We start from the raw sequence: 14,285 nt of genomic DNA, 5'->3' as shown, positions 1-14,285 counted from the left end.
GTTTTTACTGTTTTATAATATACATGTATTGCTTTTTATGATATGAGTTATATCGAAATAAAGCTATTACTTACTAATATATATATACCAAGCTACAGGTGCATGTGAGAATCTTACAGCACTTACGTGCAATTTTACACAGCAACCCTAATTATCCTGTGGCACGCCACTTCAAACAGATGCACGGAAATAACTTATCCTGTTTGCAATACTATGTGGTATCCTCTGTCCCAAAACAGCGCAGAGGAGGAAACAGAGAGGCTTTACTTAGAAGATTAGAGACTAAGTTCATTCTCAACTTCGATAGTAAATGTCCAAATGGACTCAATAACACGGAAGATATGTATACTTGTCTTTAATTAATTTTTCTGATTGTTATCGCATGGTCCAATACTAATTACATGTATTCAAGAATGAACTATTGATCTGATTGCAAATATCCTATAGTATGTAGGTTTTTACAATTGTTTTTTGTAAGGAGATTTGGGGCTCCCTTTATAAATTTTACGAGAGCTGTTAACATCTTACCTTGCCAATTTGCACTATGGTCAGGAAAAAGTATAGGGGGTTGTGTACTAAAGGTGAGGAAGATGTAGAAGCCATGGACATGTTTCTTGGTTTCAAACTGATTCTAATATCTGATGTCACAGCCTATTTCTTTCTTTTCTCGGCCTTGTGATTTCAAAGTGTATTTATATTTTGAAATCATTTTATTTTACACACATTTCTTGCACAGAAAAAAAGTATTGCTGCTATGCTCTATTTTTGCACATTCTTTTTAACCAGTGTCATGATTGAAGCAAGTTGTTTTATGCACTCATGCAGTTAGGAAGGTTGAATTTTTCTTGTACATATGTCGTATATGGATTTATCCAGAAATATACATATGTAAAACAGACTTTATAAGAAATGGATTGTAAATAATTACGCAATCGAATTTTGATTACGATATTTAATTAGAAGAAATAATTTTTTCCTTTTTTATGAATGTAAACAAAAGGATTGATATCGTTATAATTGGGTAGCAATGCAAGTGTTATCTAAAGTTTGTAACATTTGAAAAATCGAGCCCATGTAAAAAGTTGTTTAGTCTGTTTAGCTTTATGGCGAACTTGCTGACCATGTGACCTGAGTAGGAAGGGCATAACATTTAAATGGCTACAACCCAAAACAGCCTTTATGTGATCAAGGGCTTCCGAGCCCGAAACGCGTCATCTGTCGATTGCTGCTGATAAGGTTGAATAAATAACATCTTGCCTACAAAGAAGTGGTTCGCTTCTCCTTCTTCGCTGCCGAGGCTTTGGTGGAAGTGGTTGGAGTATTGCTTTTGAGAGAGATATATATATATATATTATGCACACATGTACCCCAGGTGGCAAGAACAAGAGTTATAGTTTCTTTAAACCATGAGTTACTTAAGGTTACCATAACTGGTACATTTCAGTGTGATTTTTAATAGTTTAAAATGGCACATGGCCACTAAAACTTGTATCTAGCTATAACGTTACTTTACCTTTTGGTTTTGTAGTGAATTTCGAAGTTTTAACTTTTTTTTATGTGTAAAGTAGATATAACATAACAATTTCTAACCATAAATTTACTTTAGCCTTTGTTTTATTAAGTGAATTTCTAGGATTTGTTTTAAAACAAAGTAATATTATATCACCATACGTAAAGCTAATCACGCGCTGAACATGGCTGAAGCGCCTGGCCTGTGGCCAAGCCCTGGCATTAAACTCCTACAATTCATCCAATCCTCCCCCACTACCAGTCAAGTAAGGTGGCAAGTGTTTGGCCGGAGGGCTTGGCCTACAGCCAGGCCATACATCAAACCCCTCGTGGACAGCGAACCCCAAACCGCACACGCCCAAAGGCATGGGCAGCATGAGGTTAGTCTTGCAAGTCCTGCCCACTCTTAGGTAGACTTACTGATTTTGTCAGAGTCAAAACAGTAAAATATTTAAAAAGAAGAAGCCTATTGGCTTTATCAAGAGGTGAGCATAGATCTATCAGACTCCTCCAGAAATCAATTTTTTTTAATCAAATGTATATTTTACTACTTAACACAATTTCAATGTTTAATAGAGATTATATAAATGTTTAATAAAGTTTTTATTTAAATCAACATGACTGAGTCTTTTTATTAAACATAGTTTTTCCAATGATTGCTTTCTGTGGGCTTAAAAATGTTGAAAGAAGGATTCCGAGACGTAGTACTTTAAAAAATATATATATATATTAAAAAAAAAACATAAAACCAATATGTGTGTCTTTCTTTTAGCATTTTTCAGCCCACAAAATGTAAATCATAAAAACAACCACAAGAGGACTTGCACTCCTGCTGAAGTGCATAGAGCTCCAGCTAGGAGTGCTTTAAAATATGGTAAGTTCTCCTGGGGTCATGAATTTATTGACCTAGGAGGCTTAGTGATTTGTGTTTTTTTATGTTGCTGGGGGGCTGCTGCACTCCCTCCAGCGCCATGGGTGTGTTCTGGTCCTGAACCGGGACACCCACATTCTATTTGTAGGGAGGCCAGAGGAGCCCCAGGGCCCAAGAAAGCTCCTCACCGGCACCCACAGAGGGTACCAGATTTTATTGAGTTGATGCCCCGGTGGCCACCTAAGGCACACACAGCTCGAATTTGTGTTGGGGCCCGCAGGCGAACGCAAGGCCTCATTGGCCCCATTATTTTTCAAATGTGGATGGGTGCCCAGCCTGGTCATCCACAATGATAGCCATTTCAGGGCTGCAGGCAGAGCCCCAGGGCCACCCGTGGCCCCAGCCATACTGGGGGATGGCAGGATAGGGCTCTCTGGGACACTGTACAGTATCAGGCACAAGGGGATGGGGTCCCCGGTGCAGATACCGGCACAGGGATAGGGCACACTGCCCCCCTCCCCTTTTAAAATATATTCGGCCCCGGGCAGATGGGATCCCCAGGGCCTGTAGAGACTCAGGAAGGGAGCCACATGCTCCCCTCCTCTTCAATGGTACAGCTCCAGAGGAAGGGGTTCCCGGAGCTATAGAAAGCTCGGGAGTGGTGCCATGCGCACACCCCCATCCCTAAATAATAATAATATATATTGACTCCCAGGACCTGCCCCATCCCAGGTGTTATTGCGAGTTAAAAAAAATGTCAGATGACTTTTTTTTCTGCAGCAATCCTACAGGAGGGCGGCCAGATAACAGCAAAAAACTATTTTCTTTCAACATTTTGGCTGCTGTAGGGGTGGGTATCCTAACCTGTCCCATACATATCCTTTTTATAAACTCAATTTTTCTGGACAGGGTACTAAGTCCCCAGTATCCTGAAATTACTGCTGCAACAATTTCTTTTATATTGCGCCAGCCAATCCGAGTGCTCACTCCTGAAGGAGCAAGAAGGCCAAAGGAGGAAAAAGCCCCCTAAGCTAATCAGAACGCTCTATTTTTTACGTTGAAATAGTGGACCCCTGCGAGAGTCCCTCGAACCAAACAGTCCAGATATACAAATATTTTTTTAGCTTCATTTCTCAAAAATTACTAAACAGATTTACACCAAATCACAAAACACACACTTTCTGGAACAAGATCTACCTTACTGCCAAATTTGAGGGACCAGACTCAAGCAAGCTGGTACATGAAAGAGCTCAGACTCCTCAAACACAATCACAAGCAATTCGGGAACAGACGGAGATAGACCCACAATGACACTGATAAAAACACCTACAAATAAGCCCTAAGATTATACTACCAGAAAATTAGATCATACCTCACCGAACATATCAGTTAGAAGAAACTGCACCAAGGAAATTTTCTCCATCATGAAGAGCTTCACAACCCCTGCTGCAAACTCCTCTAGCATCTCCCGCTTGCTGAACCTCTGCTTTATGCTCTCCCACTTTTTTAGCACCAATATCAGCAACATCTACAACAACTTCAACCCCAGCCGGATTTATTACCATCATACATAGCACTCTTACCCGTGAAGACATGACTTAAGAAACCCACCACGACGACCTTGTACACCATCACCACGTTAGAAACCACTATTACCTTGCACTCCATCCTTTCTGAAGCACAATCTGAGCCCTGCCCTCACTGCATCTTTACCAAAGGATTGGACTGCAACCAGCTGAACACTAACCCAGATACTACTAAAAAAAAAGCACTGACACAGCCACTTCCCCGGACGCCTGGAAGCATTCCACATTACTAGCCCTCCTTAATAAACCCTTTGTTTGCCTGAAACACTAGCTAAGTACCGCACGTTCCACTTGCTGCCCTACCCTTCCAAAGTCCTGGAGAAAACTCATCAATAAGCGACTAGCTGGCCACCTAAATCACAAAGCCATCCTCGACACCACCCAATCTGGTTTCAGGCCGAACAGCAATGAGACTAACCTCACAGCTGCTACAGGTGACATCGGACTGATCATGGACAAAGGAAACCCCATTGTCTTCATTCAACAATTACAGTACGCCGGCATACAAGGACCTGTTTTCTGCTGGATCTGCTCCTTCCTCTGCAGCCACACCCAGTCAGTCCCCACACACTGGATAACCTCTTTTGAAGAGTACCCCACGCTCCCAGCCTCACACTGTTTTAACACCTACATAGCACCTCTCGTAAACCTCATCCAAACCCACACAATGTCATCAATTATGCAGATGACATCCAGCTCACCCTGTCTGACGAAATGTCCAGCACCAGCTTCAACTAGTGTATGTCCAACATCGCGAGATGAATGTCTAAAACTCAACACTCGCAAAACGGAAGAGGTACTCCTTGAAGGAATTGCCTCACTATTAAACTCCACTTGGAGGTTCAGCAGTCCTCAAACTAACTCCTAACCCGGGTCCACCAAGCCAAGTAATTTGGAATTATACTGGATCAACAATTCTCAAGACCAAATCAATTTTCTACCCCTTCAGATTCTGGAGGGAAAAAAAAGTAATCTTCAAATCAAATATTGGATCAACACACGCAGAACCCTCACCTAAGCCTTCATCACCAGCAGGCTGTACTGGGGCAACATACTTTTATGTCGGCATTATTGCCCAACTGACCAGAAGACTTCATGTCATACAAAATGCAGCAGACAAACTCACTCTCAGGCAAACATATAACCTCGCACCTCGGAGACAATCACTGGCTCCCCGTTCATAAATGCACATACTTCAAGCTCCTCACCCCCACTGCAAAGCACTACACAACCTATACCCTTCAACCTCAAAAGCTGCATAAACTTCCAGACACTGACCAGACGCCTGAACTCAGCCGGACTTCTGCTCGCTCACATTCACCGAATACACTGAGCCGGTGGTTGCCCCTTCTCCTTCAATGCTCACAACCCTGGAATGTCCTCAGCCTAAAAATCAGAGCCACTTCATGAATACTAGTATTCCGCAAGAAACTGACACGTCTCTTTACCGAGACCTCCACCCCGGTCATATCAGTCTCTGATTACGAGTACCAGGATACCTTCCCGGGTGAGAACACACATTGAAAGTAAGCTTACTATAACTAAGCTAAGACCAAAAGCCCGGTCAACCTCTGGATTCTGCTACTACCCTAATTACAATTTCTTTGCAAACAACAAAGTTCAATATATGCTGCCGCTGGCTTGGAATGATGATAACCGTGGTAGCAGGCTGGTGTTAGAAAATATCAGTATGGATTTCACCATTAGCTTTAAAAACAAGTCCTTGCCTCTCAGATCCAATGTGGCATTTAAAATCATAGTGCTCAAAGTAAATGAACGGAATGTCTACTTGTATGAAATACTTGTCCAGTCTCAGACACATTTCTATGGATCCACGTTTGCCTGTAATTATTTTCAGTATATTGTTCTGAATGTGTACTCCCCCAATATCCTGCCTGAACTTCTACCACCCCGGACATTAACCAGGCGTCAGGACGTGGGTAGGTTTCACGAGTAGGAAACCTGCAATAGCGGTGGTTCGCCAGTGCTGCAGAAAATTTGGGCGTCCTAGGCTGGGGATCATCTACAATCCCTTCTAGATCTCGCCAGAAGGAAAATATTTTGAGATGGCGCTTCTCCTTTAGGAGAATCGAGGCATGAAACATGTTGGCCTATTGACCACTTTTCACTTCTCACCACACGTTGGGCTGCAGCAGGTTTAATTTTCCTTGCAAGCCACGACTCTCATAGTCAGCTTTTAACCATACTATCAGTATCCAGCAAATAAAGGTCCTTTGGAAGCTCATAGCTATTTTTAGACTCACTTTGACACCCTCTCTACTTACCACATAATTGCTCTAACGCCCCATCGTCTAGGGCCTCCTGGCAAACAACATAGAAGACCTCCGGCAAAGAGTCCCCCTGCGGGGTCCATAGGGCATTGCAGCGCCAGCCCAACGAGGAGTTCCCCTATGATGAGGCATGACACCCCTCGGGGTGTGTGAGGGCCCTTGCTCCTTATTGGATCTCTCCCCTCCTTCCTTCTCTCACCTGGAATCCAGTCTCCCTTTGACCATCTAGACTCCCCTTATAGGAACTGCATACCTACTGGTTCACTTCTAGATATAAGGGCATGTATGCTGGACCTACACTTAAAAAGCCCTCGTCCCACCTATTGTGTATATTAACCAGTAAACACAATTTAGGATACTTTTTTCTAAAATAGAGCAGGAATAAGATAATGTAATAATAGTTTTAAAATAACATCAGCAAATGTCTACATATGCTTCTGACACGGTTTGGCACAGTATGGCACTTCTCAATATGTACTTCCCAGATACCCTGCCTGGTCCTCTACTTCCAGAAACATTAACCTGGAAGTAATATGCAGGGCCAGGTTGTCTGCAAATTTGTAATCTGTAAACCTCACTTGGGTTATATCTGCTCAGATATTATGCCCCCTATAACATAACCAGGATACAAAAAACAGTAATGAAATATGTAGGAAATATGTAAGAAATATATCTAATATACCTTTAAACATTCTGCATCCAGAGGGGCTTCTCCTTCTCCACCAATATCAAAGAACAGCTTTTGGATTATGTGTCTGTTGCTGACCTGAAAAACACATCCACAGTGAAAGCAACATTTCAGCAGAAAGAAAAAACAATAAAATACATTTTACAAAAAAGTTTAAATTCTCTTCAGAATGTTAAGATTTTTCATTCAATACCTAGAAGATTGTTTTAAACTATTTGACAAGGAAAACACTGATATAGAATTCTTACAACACTCAACTATCGTCGAAGCCACTATTAAAATATTCATTTGTATTCTTAGTGTAAATCCCCACCAGTTTTGTGGCACAAAGAACACTAATTAGTACAACACAGTGTTCGAAAATTACTTGGACACTCAGCACTTAGGTAGACTATGAGAAAAGGTTAACCCACAATCACATGGTTGTTAGATTATGGCTGTGTTCTATATAGGTTGAAATAATGTTTTAGGCTTTCCCTTTATGTCTCAAGTGTCCAGAATTGTTCTTGTGTGGTTGGGTCCTATCCTGCGTCCCCGGCCCCTGTGTTTCTCTCATCAGAGTACTGAATTCTCCAAGCATGGACCCCCATGGATAAAGGTGTCTGGTATTTTGGATCTACATTTCTTTCGTATTATGATTTCTTGAATTTACAACTGTAATGAATAGGTTGATTGCACAGCCTGATATACAGGTAGTAAGTCATCCAGAAGTCAAAACAAGTTCTAGGCAGAAGGGATTTTAGGGATTGCAGTCCAGTTCCAGATTACACCTTCCCTAGCATGCATAAAGGGCTCACACATTTTTTTTATTTAATACAATTTATTTGAGAAAAACTGAATTTTATTTATTGCCGGATATTCTCTCCCTGTCTCGCTGTTTCCCTTACCACCAAATTAAAAAGCTAAACTACCACCGCAGAACATGGTTAAAACGATAAACCGGTATTAAATATGGCTTGGTTTGTCTTTAAAAAAAAGAACACAGATTTAAGGGTCGAGATATACTCCCAATACCTGCTAAACGTAGCTCAAACGGAGCTTTGACTCTTATCTATGAAGGTGATGTCGTCCACACATTTTAAGATGGCTTGGATCCAAGGGAACTCATTTCGGGAGGAGCGGCATTGGACACAGTTTTCTGAGCTTGTGCATAAGCTAAAAGCGGAGCTCAGGTTACCAGACAACGGTTAAAACAAATCTCTTAAAATAAGATACAAAACAAGGACAGTTACTCAAAGTAGCATCCATTATTTATGCAGTACCTGAATTCTGCACTGTGGACATGTCCGGTTAGGCGCCGTGCTAAACCACTGGTTAAGGCTGGAGAAGGAAAAACATCAAATTATGGACAAAAATTAAATACACATGACATGACTGTTCTACAGTTACCAAATGGCATCACACTTATGCAGCAATTACACAATGCAGTACATGTTCGCGATTCAATTAGACACCCAAGTCAAGTGCAATTCTAACAAATCCTCAATATAGAAGAATACACAAAACTTGAAATCTTGGGGCTGGGACCCAGTAGAATGCTTTTTGGAATGGAAGCTGCAACTGCTGGTGTATAACTAAATGGATAAACTTCTATGTACTTAAGAACTTGAACGATTATCCTTGTAAACACAAGACATGGTCCTTAACCCATTTGCTGCTAGACCAACACCCCCACGTTGCTAAGATTTTCTTTATATATTTGGGGTAGATTGCGCTTAGGCCCCTGTAACTTGACCACATAAGGTATCTACGCCAAATTTGCGTCCTTCCAACCACATGGGGATGTATTCCAACATCATGGGAAATTTAAAGGTACCCAGAGTATCCAGGGTTTAATTCCCCGGGAGGAGACCCATATATTAGCCAAAATACAGCTAGAGTTTGTGGTTTGTTTTTTTAAATGTGGAAAAAAGTGCTGCAGAAGAAAGAGTTTTGTTTTTCCTTCAAATGGCATTGTTAGATTTGGGGGTCTCTAGTTTGACCAAATAGGGACCCTTGTGTCTAGTCAGGGTAAGGGGGTACACTCCTAAAATAACTCCTGCTCAAACCCTTGGTAACTTGGCACGAGCAGGCAGGCTTATCTCATAGGCAGTGTCTAAAGCATTTGTTAACACATACAGTAACCCTGTGACAACACTACAGATGGACACCACACAAGATGTAGTATAAAAATAAGTATTTTTATATGGACTTAACACAAGACCACAAACGACAAAAATCCACAATACTGTACTTCAAAAATGGTAGAAGTAGATTAGTTCTCTTTATATGTAAAATGTGACACTTTGAGTTCAATGAACCTTTGGATGCGTAACGCTATACAACGAAAGTGTTGCTGGAAAGGTGATGCGTTGGTTCCTTACACGGAAGAACAGTGATGCGTCGGGTCCCTACTGATGCGTCGAGGATGCGTCGTTCTACTCAGAGTGGTGAGGTGATGCATCGGTTTCCTACTGTGCTTCCGTGGCGATGCGACCAGCAGCACTATGATGCAATGAAGATCCGGTGGAATGAAACAAAATGGCGTCTTCTTCTTGATGCGACAAGATGCGTGCACGCCCAACGGCGACAACGATTATTCTGAGCCGCAACAGGCCCTGCGACACACTTCTCCGGTGATGCGACGGCGACACTCTCCTCCAGTGATGCGAGGCGCTTCGGTTGATGCGATGGCGACAGCGGCGGCGCGCTTTTCCGGTGATGCGACAGCATCTGCTGTGACAGCGACACTCTTCTCCGGTGATGTGACAACGGCTGCGACACACTTCATCTTGAGTCGCGCTTCCAGCTCCCAGCGACACGCAGTCTTCTCAGAAGGCCCATCTCAACAGCAGGCACTTCAATTCCCAGCAAGGGAAGACAGGGGAGCTGGTTGGTGAAGTCTGTTGTCTCTGAGACTTAAGCAGGAGGCAAGCTCTATCTCAAGCCCTTGAAGATCCTTTACAAGTTGCTTTGAAAGTTGCACAAAGTCCTTTCTCCTTTCTTTGGTAGTCTTAGGGATAGTCTCCTCCTCAGTTTCTCTGGTTCCCCTCCTCAGCAAAGGTTCTTCTCGTTTCCCAAAAGTGATCTAAAGTTCTGGGGTCTGGGTTCCCATATTTATACTAGCAAATCCTTTGTCTCTGGAGGCAGAGAATGTCTGTGCCTAGTTCAAACCAGTTCTGTGCAGTCCTGGAGCACTTTGTTGACAATACTCCTTCTTTCCTTTGACAGTGTGGGCCAGGTACATCAGACGCACCGCAGGAGGTGGAGCCAGCATTGTGAAAGGCAGGCACAGCCCTATTCAGGTCCCAGGTGCAACTCCTCCCACCCATCTACATGCAGATAGCTCTATTCAGCCCTGTGCTGACTAACCCTGTCTCCTGGAATCCCCATCCCCTGTCACTCAACTCCAGACAAGGAATACACAACCTAGCAGAGGCAGGCTTGGGTAGTTAGGCAAGAAAATACCCATTTTCTAAAAGTTGTATTTTCAAACACAGAATTTTAAAACCAACTTCACTAACAGATTATTTTATCATTCTGAGTTCAGGCATACTAAACTCAAATTTCTACCTTGTTCCCTGAGTCAGTTAGGATTATAAGATGTTATAATCAAACTGCCCATTCTGGCTTATGGGGAACAGGTAGCCTTGCAATAGTGAAAAACAAAAAAGGCTGTAATTCACTATTAGGACATGCCACACACACCAGGGCATGTCCTACCTTTTACCTACAATGCACCCTGCCCTTGGGTCTACCATAGGGGTGACTAATATGCATAAAAGGGAAGGTTTAGGGACTGGTGAGTGGGTGCACTTGCCCAGTCAACATGGCAGCACCAGAATCCACACAGGCTCAGCAATGGCAGACCTGAGACACACTTTACAGGCTGCTTCTGTGGGTGGCACAACCAGTGCTGCGAGCCCACCAGCAGCATTTGCTTTACCAGCCCTGGGCACCCGGAATGCACTGTACTAAGGTCTGGCAGGAAATCAAATACCCAAATCATGGAGTCACTAATCCATACATCAATTTACAATAGGGAGAACATATGCACTTTAGCACTGATCAGCAGTGGTAAAGTGCCCAGAGTCATAAAACCAATAAAAACAGGTCAGACAAAATGGAGGAGGAAGGCAAAAAGTTCAGGGATGACCCTGCAAAAAGGGCCAAGTCCAACAGGCATCAACAAAGGGTTTGTGGTGCGGAAATCACTATCTTCCCAGCTTTCAGGGACTGACAGACTTTTGTCAGAGAACCAACATTTTTTACACATTTTTGGCATTTTACTGGGACATAGCCTATATTTGATATTTTTTGTGCTTTCAACCTCCTTCCAGTTAATTGTATAAATGGGTATGAAAGCAATAATGGATCCTGGAAAGCTATACATTTCAGAAAAGTAGACAACATTCTGAATTTCACAAGGGGCAATTTGTGTAGATCCTTCAAAGTTTTTTTTTAATAGAAACTAACAGCTGAAAATAGGAAAAATTGAAAATTAGTTTAAAAAAACAGCCATTTGTTCCAACGTTTTCACCTGTAACTTCTTCCAAGTATGACAGTTATTTGAAAGCAATATAACATTACATCAGCTGGACCCTTCTGTTTGTGGGGATATATAGGTCATGTAGGTTCACCATTAACTTGAGGGTGCAGTGTCTTGCAATGTTCTTTTTATTGTTTTCTGGGTATATAGCAATTCATTTTGGAAAATAAAAACAGTGAAAAATCGGTATGAAAGACACCTATGAATTGGGAATAAAATATAGAGTTTAGAAACCGTAGATATTTGTACATCTCCAAAATAGTGGGTACCCAGACTAGTATGTGAACAATAGGACATTTTTCAAAGTGACTTCTTTTTTTACACATTGTCTTACAAGGCAGAAATGCATTGAAAGTGAATAGGTAATAACAGTTGCTCTACAATTCTATGTCAGGACTCAGAGGCGAGGATTAGGCATATTCTTTCTTCTTTATTTTTTATAGCAGCCATTTTAAAACTTGAACTTTGACAGAAAAAATGTCATTTCCCAAGACCCACAGGGAAAACCATGAAGTGCAATGTATCAGAGTCTACCAATCGGGAGTCAGCAGTCCTATTAACTAATCTTGCCCCTCGCCGGAATTCCTCTTTCTTCGTTTCTGCAGCCTCAAGTGAAGTCTGGAGTTTGCTCCTTCCTTTATTCTTGCGTATTCTGACATATTGCCGATATTACAAGTTTTACGTTAATTGGTTATGTTATTGTGCTGTTTTGAGTAACCAAGGTTTTTGCTTCGCACTGACTGCTGTGGGAACGGTTTCTCGTCCCTTCGCGGCCTTCTCTGTAGGTTTGTTGTGTACGGGGCTGGAGAGTGCAGCAGTATCTTTACTCAATGGTTATTCTCACAAAAACAACACTTCTTGGAATTCCTTTCTCCTGCTAGATGTCACAGAGCTGCTCCACGCTATGGGGTCCTTAAAACCTTCCAACCATTTCAGAAATCCAATACCTGCTAAGTTTTTTTAAAGACCTCAATTTGGCAATTCTCCCTCTTTGGTCCCGGATCATTCTTGAATCTCTCCTGCAAGGGAGCATCCCTCTTTACCTCAAGACTGGGCATGTCACTCCCATCCCTAAGAAGCCCCACACAGTTTATATGATCCTAACAACTTCCGGCCTATCACCAGCATCAAGACTCTAGCTAAATTGATGGCGAAATGTGTCCACATGCAGCACTGCAACCAAAAAGAGAAATTTCAAATCCTTGACCTCTATCAATCGGATTTCAGAGCAGGGCACAGTACTGAAACTGCACTTACTCACAATGTGGATGGGGTGGTGTCAAGATGCGGACCAGGGTGGCCAAGCCACAGACCAAGATGGCCGTGGGCATTGAAGCACCGTTCGGTGTCCCAGCATTGATCCGGCGGTCTTCACAGTAATGGCCCAGTGAAACTTAGCAACATGAGGCAATTCATTCCTGTCTGGTTGTGCGGCTGTGGTGACTTATTCGCCCCTCTAAATCACCTGCAACACGAAGAAATCCGTTCCGAGGCCTGAGGGGATGGAGCCTGGTAAGGCCTGCGTTGTTGCCTGCCGTGACCTCCGGTCCGCTACCTGCTGACCTGTGCTGGCGGCGCGCAGGAGACCCAATGGTGGAAGCCAGGCTGCGTTGAGTTAATCGTCAGATCCAACCCCCCCCCCCCCCTCTACATGCCCTATCCTATGCGGCCGTCGTAGCATGCTCCCCCTTGTTAGCCAGCTGCTGTGGGGAATGCGCACTGATCCGGGGGTGCGCACTGATCCGCCGACGCTCCCATAGGCCCCAGGGGTGACAGGGTCTCGGCACGCCAGGGAGACAGCCGGCTTGCTGTGCGCGGGGGGGGGAAATTGAACGCCGGCGACTCTGCGGTCATTCAGCCGCGAGATCGATGTGTTGCTGGAGCGGAGGTGACTGGGGCACTGTATGGTGAGCCTGCCGTTACCCTCGAGGCGCTGCTTAGTGGGCATGCCGACACACCTACGCCCAAGGAAAACATTGGGCGTCTGACGTTGGGTGTCTGGGCCAGGGAGTGTGACTGCCCTCAACCACAGCGGGTGCTGCTTCGCGGGATCCCGGAATGAGACAGCCCCTCCCTGTGCAGTGCGTGTTGTCTATCTCGGACCTTCTCGCCAGGTGTGGCCTGTGTCTCTCCAGCTGCAAACACTACCACAGGCCAGGGTAGGCTCTCCCCCAGACTCTTGATCCCACTGTAACTGAAAAAACGTCAGGGGCCTTCCTTGCTGGACACCCAATGCGGTTGACGCCTGTTGAACGCACCGCTGACGCAGCGCACCTTACGAACTGAAGGCTGCAGAGCCACATTGCCGGTACAATGGACATAGCAGACACGTGCCTTCATCTCGACCCAGTCTCGCTATTTTGGGTGGGGTGCACAATTTTTCTGGCCAAGTGCACACAGGCATGGGCAGGAAAGACCCCAAGCAGAGAGTGCTACCCTTTCCCGTCGCCACAGAAAAAGTACAGGACAAAGCGTTGACTTGGCGGATGGTGCCCAGGGCTCGGCTGCGGTGCCAGGGGCTGCTTCAACCCAGTCCGATTTACTAGCAGAACTCAGGGCCGGATTCAAATCAATTGACCGCAGATTTTACACACTCGATAAGCGCCTGGACTCCCTTGGGGCCAAAATAGACATTCACGATCATCGATTAGACACAGCTGAAGGTCCTATTTCGGATCTTTAAGACAGCGCTGCTCAATCGACGAAGCGATTGGAGCGTATGGAAACAATCTTAAAAGACATGGCCATTAAAAATGAAGATTTGGAAGCGCGTAGTCGCCGCAACAACCTCCGTATGATTGGGGTTCCAGAG

The 14,285-nt window shown here is 43.9% G+C and overlaps 1 protein-coding gene across 1 annotated transcript in view; it reads right to left on the bottom strand.

Annotated features, from left to right (window-relative positions):
• TRAIP (TRAF interacting protein) overlaps positions 1-14,285 on the bottom strand; it is a 241,531-nt gene that overhangs the window by 133,418 nt on the left and 93,828 nt on the right. Inside the window, exons 2-3 of the mRNA XM_086936803.1 lie at positions 8,208-8,265; positions 6,940-7,023 (exon numbers count right to left, since the gene is read on the bottom strand). Coding sequence (XP_086792929.1) covers positions 6,940-7,023; positions 8,208-8,265 — 142 coding nt within the window. The remainder of the gene's footprint in view (positions 1-6,939; positions 7,024-8,207; positions 8,266-14,285) is intronic.

Source organism: Lissotriton vulgaris, chromosome 9 (genome assembly GCF_964263255.1).
Source record: "Lissotriton vulgaris chromosome 9, aLisVul1.2, whole genome shotgun sequence".
Taxonomy (NCBI): domain Eukaryota; kingdom Metazoa; phylum Chordata; class Amphibia; order Caudata; family Salamandridae; genus Lissotriton; species Lissotriton vulgaris.
Note: the sequence above shows the minus strand (reverse complement) of the source record. Positions and strands in the feature narration are given on the sequence as shown.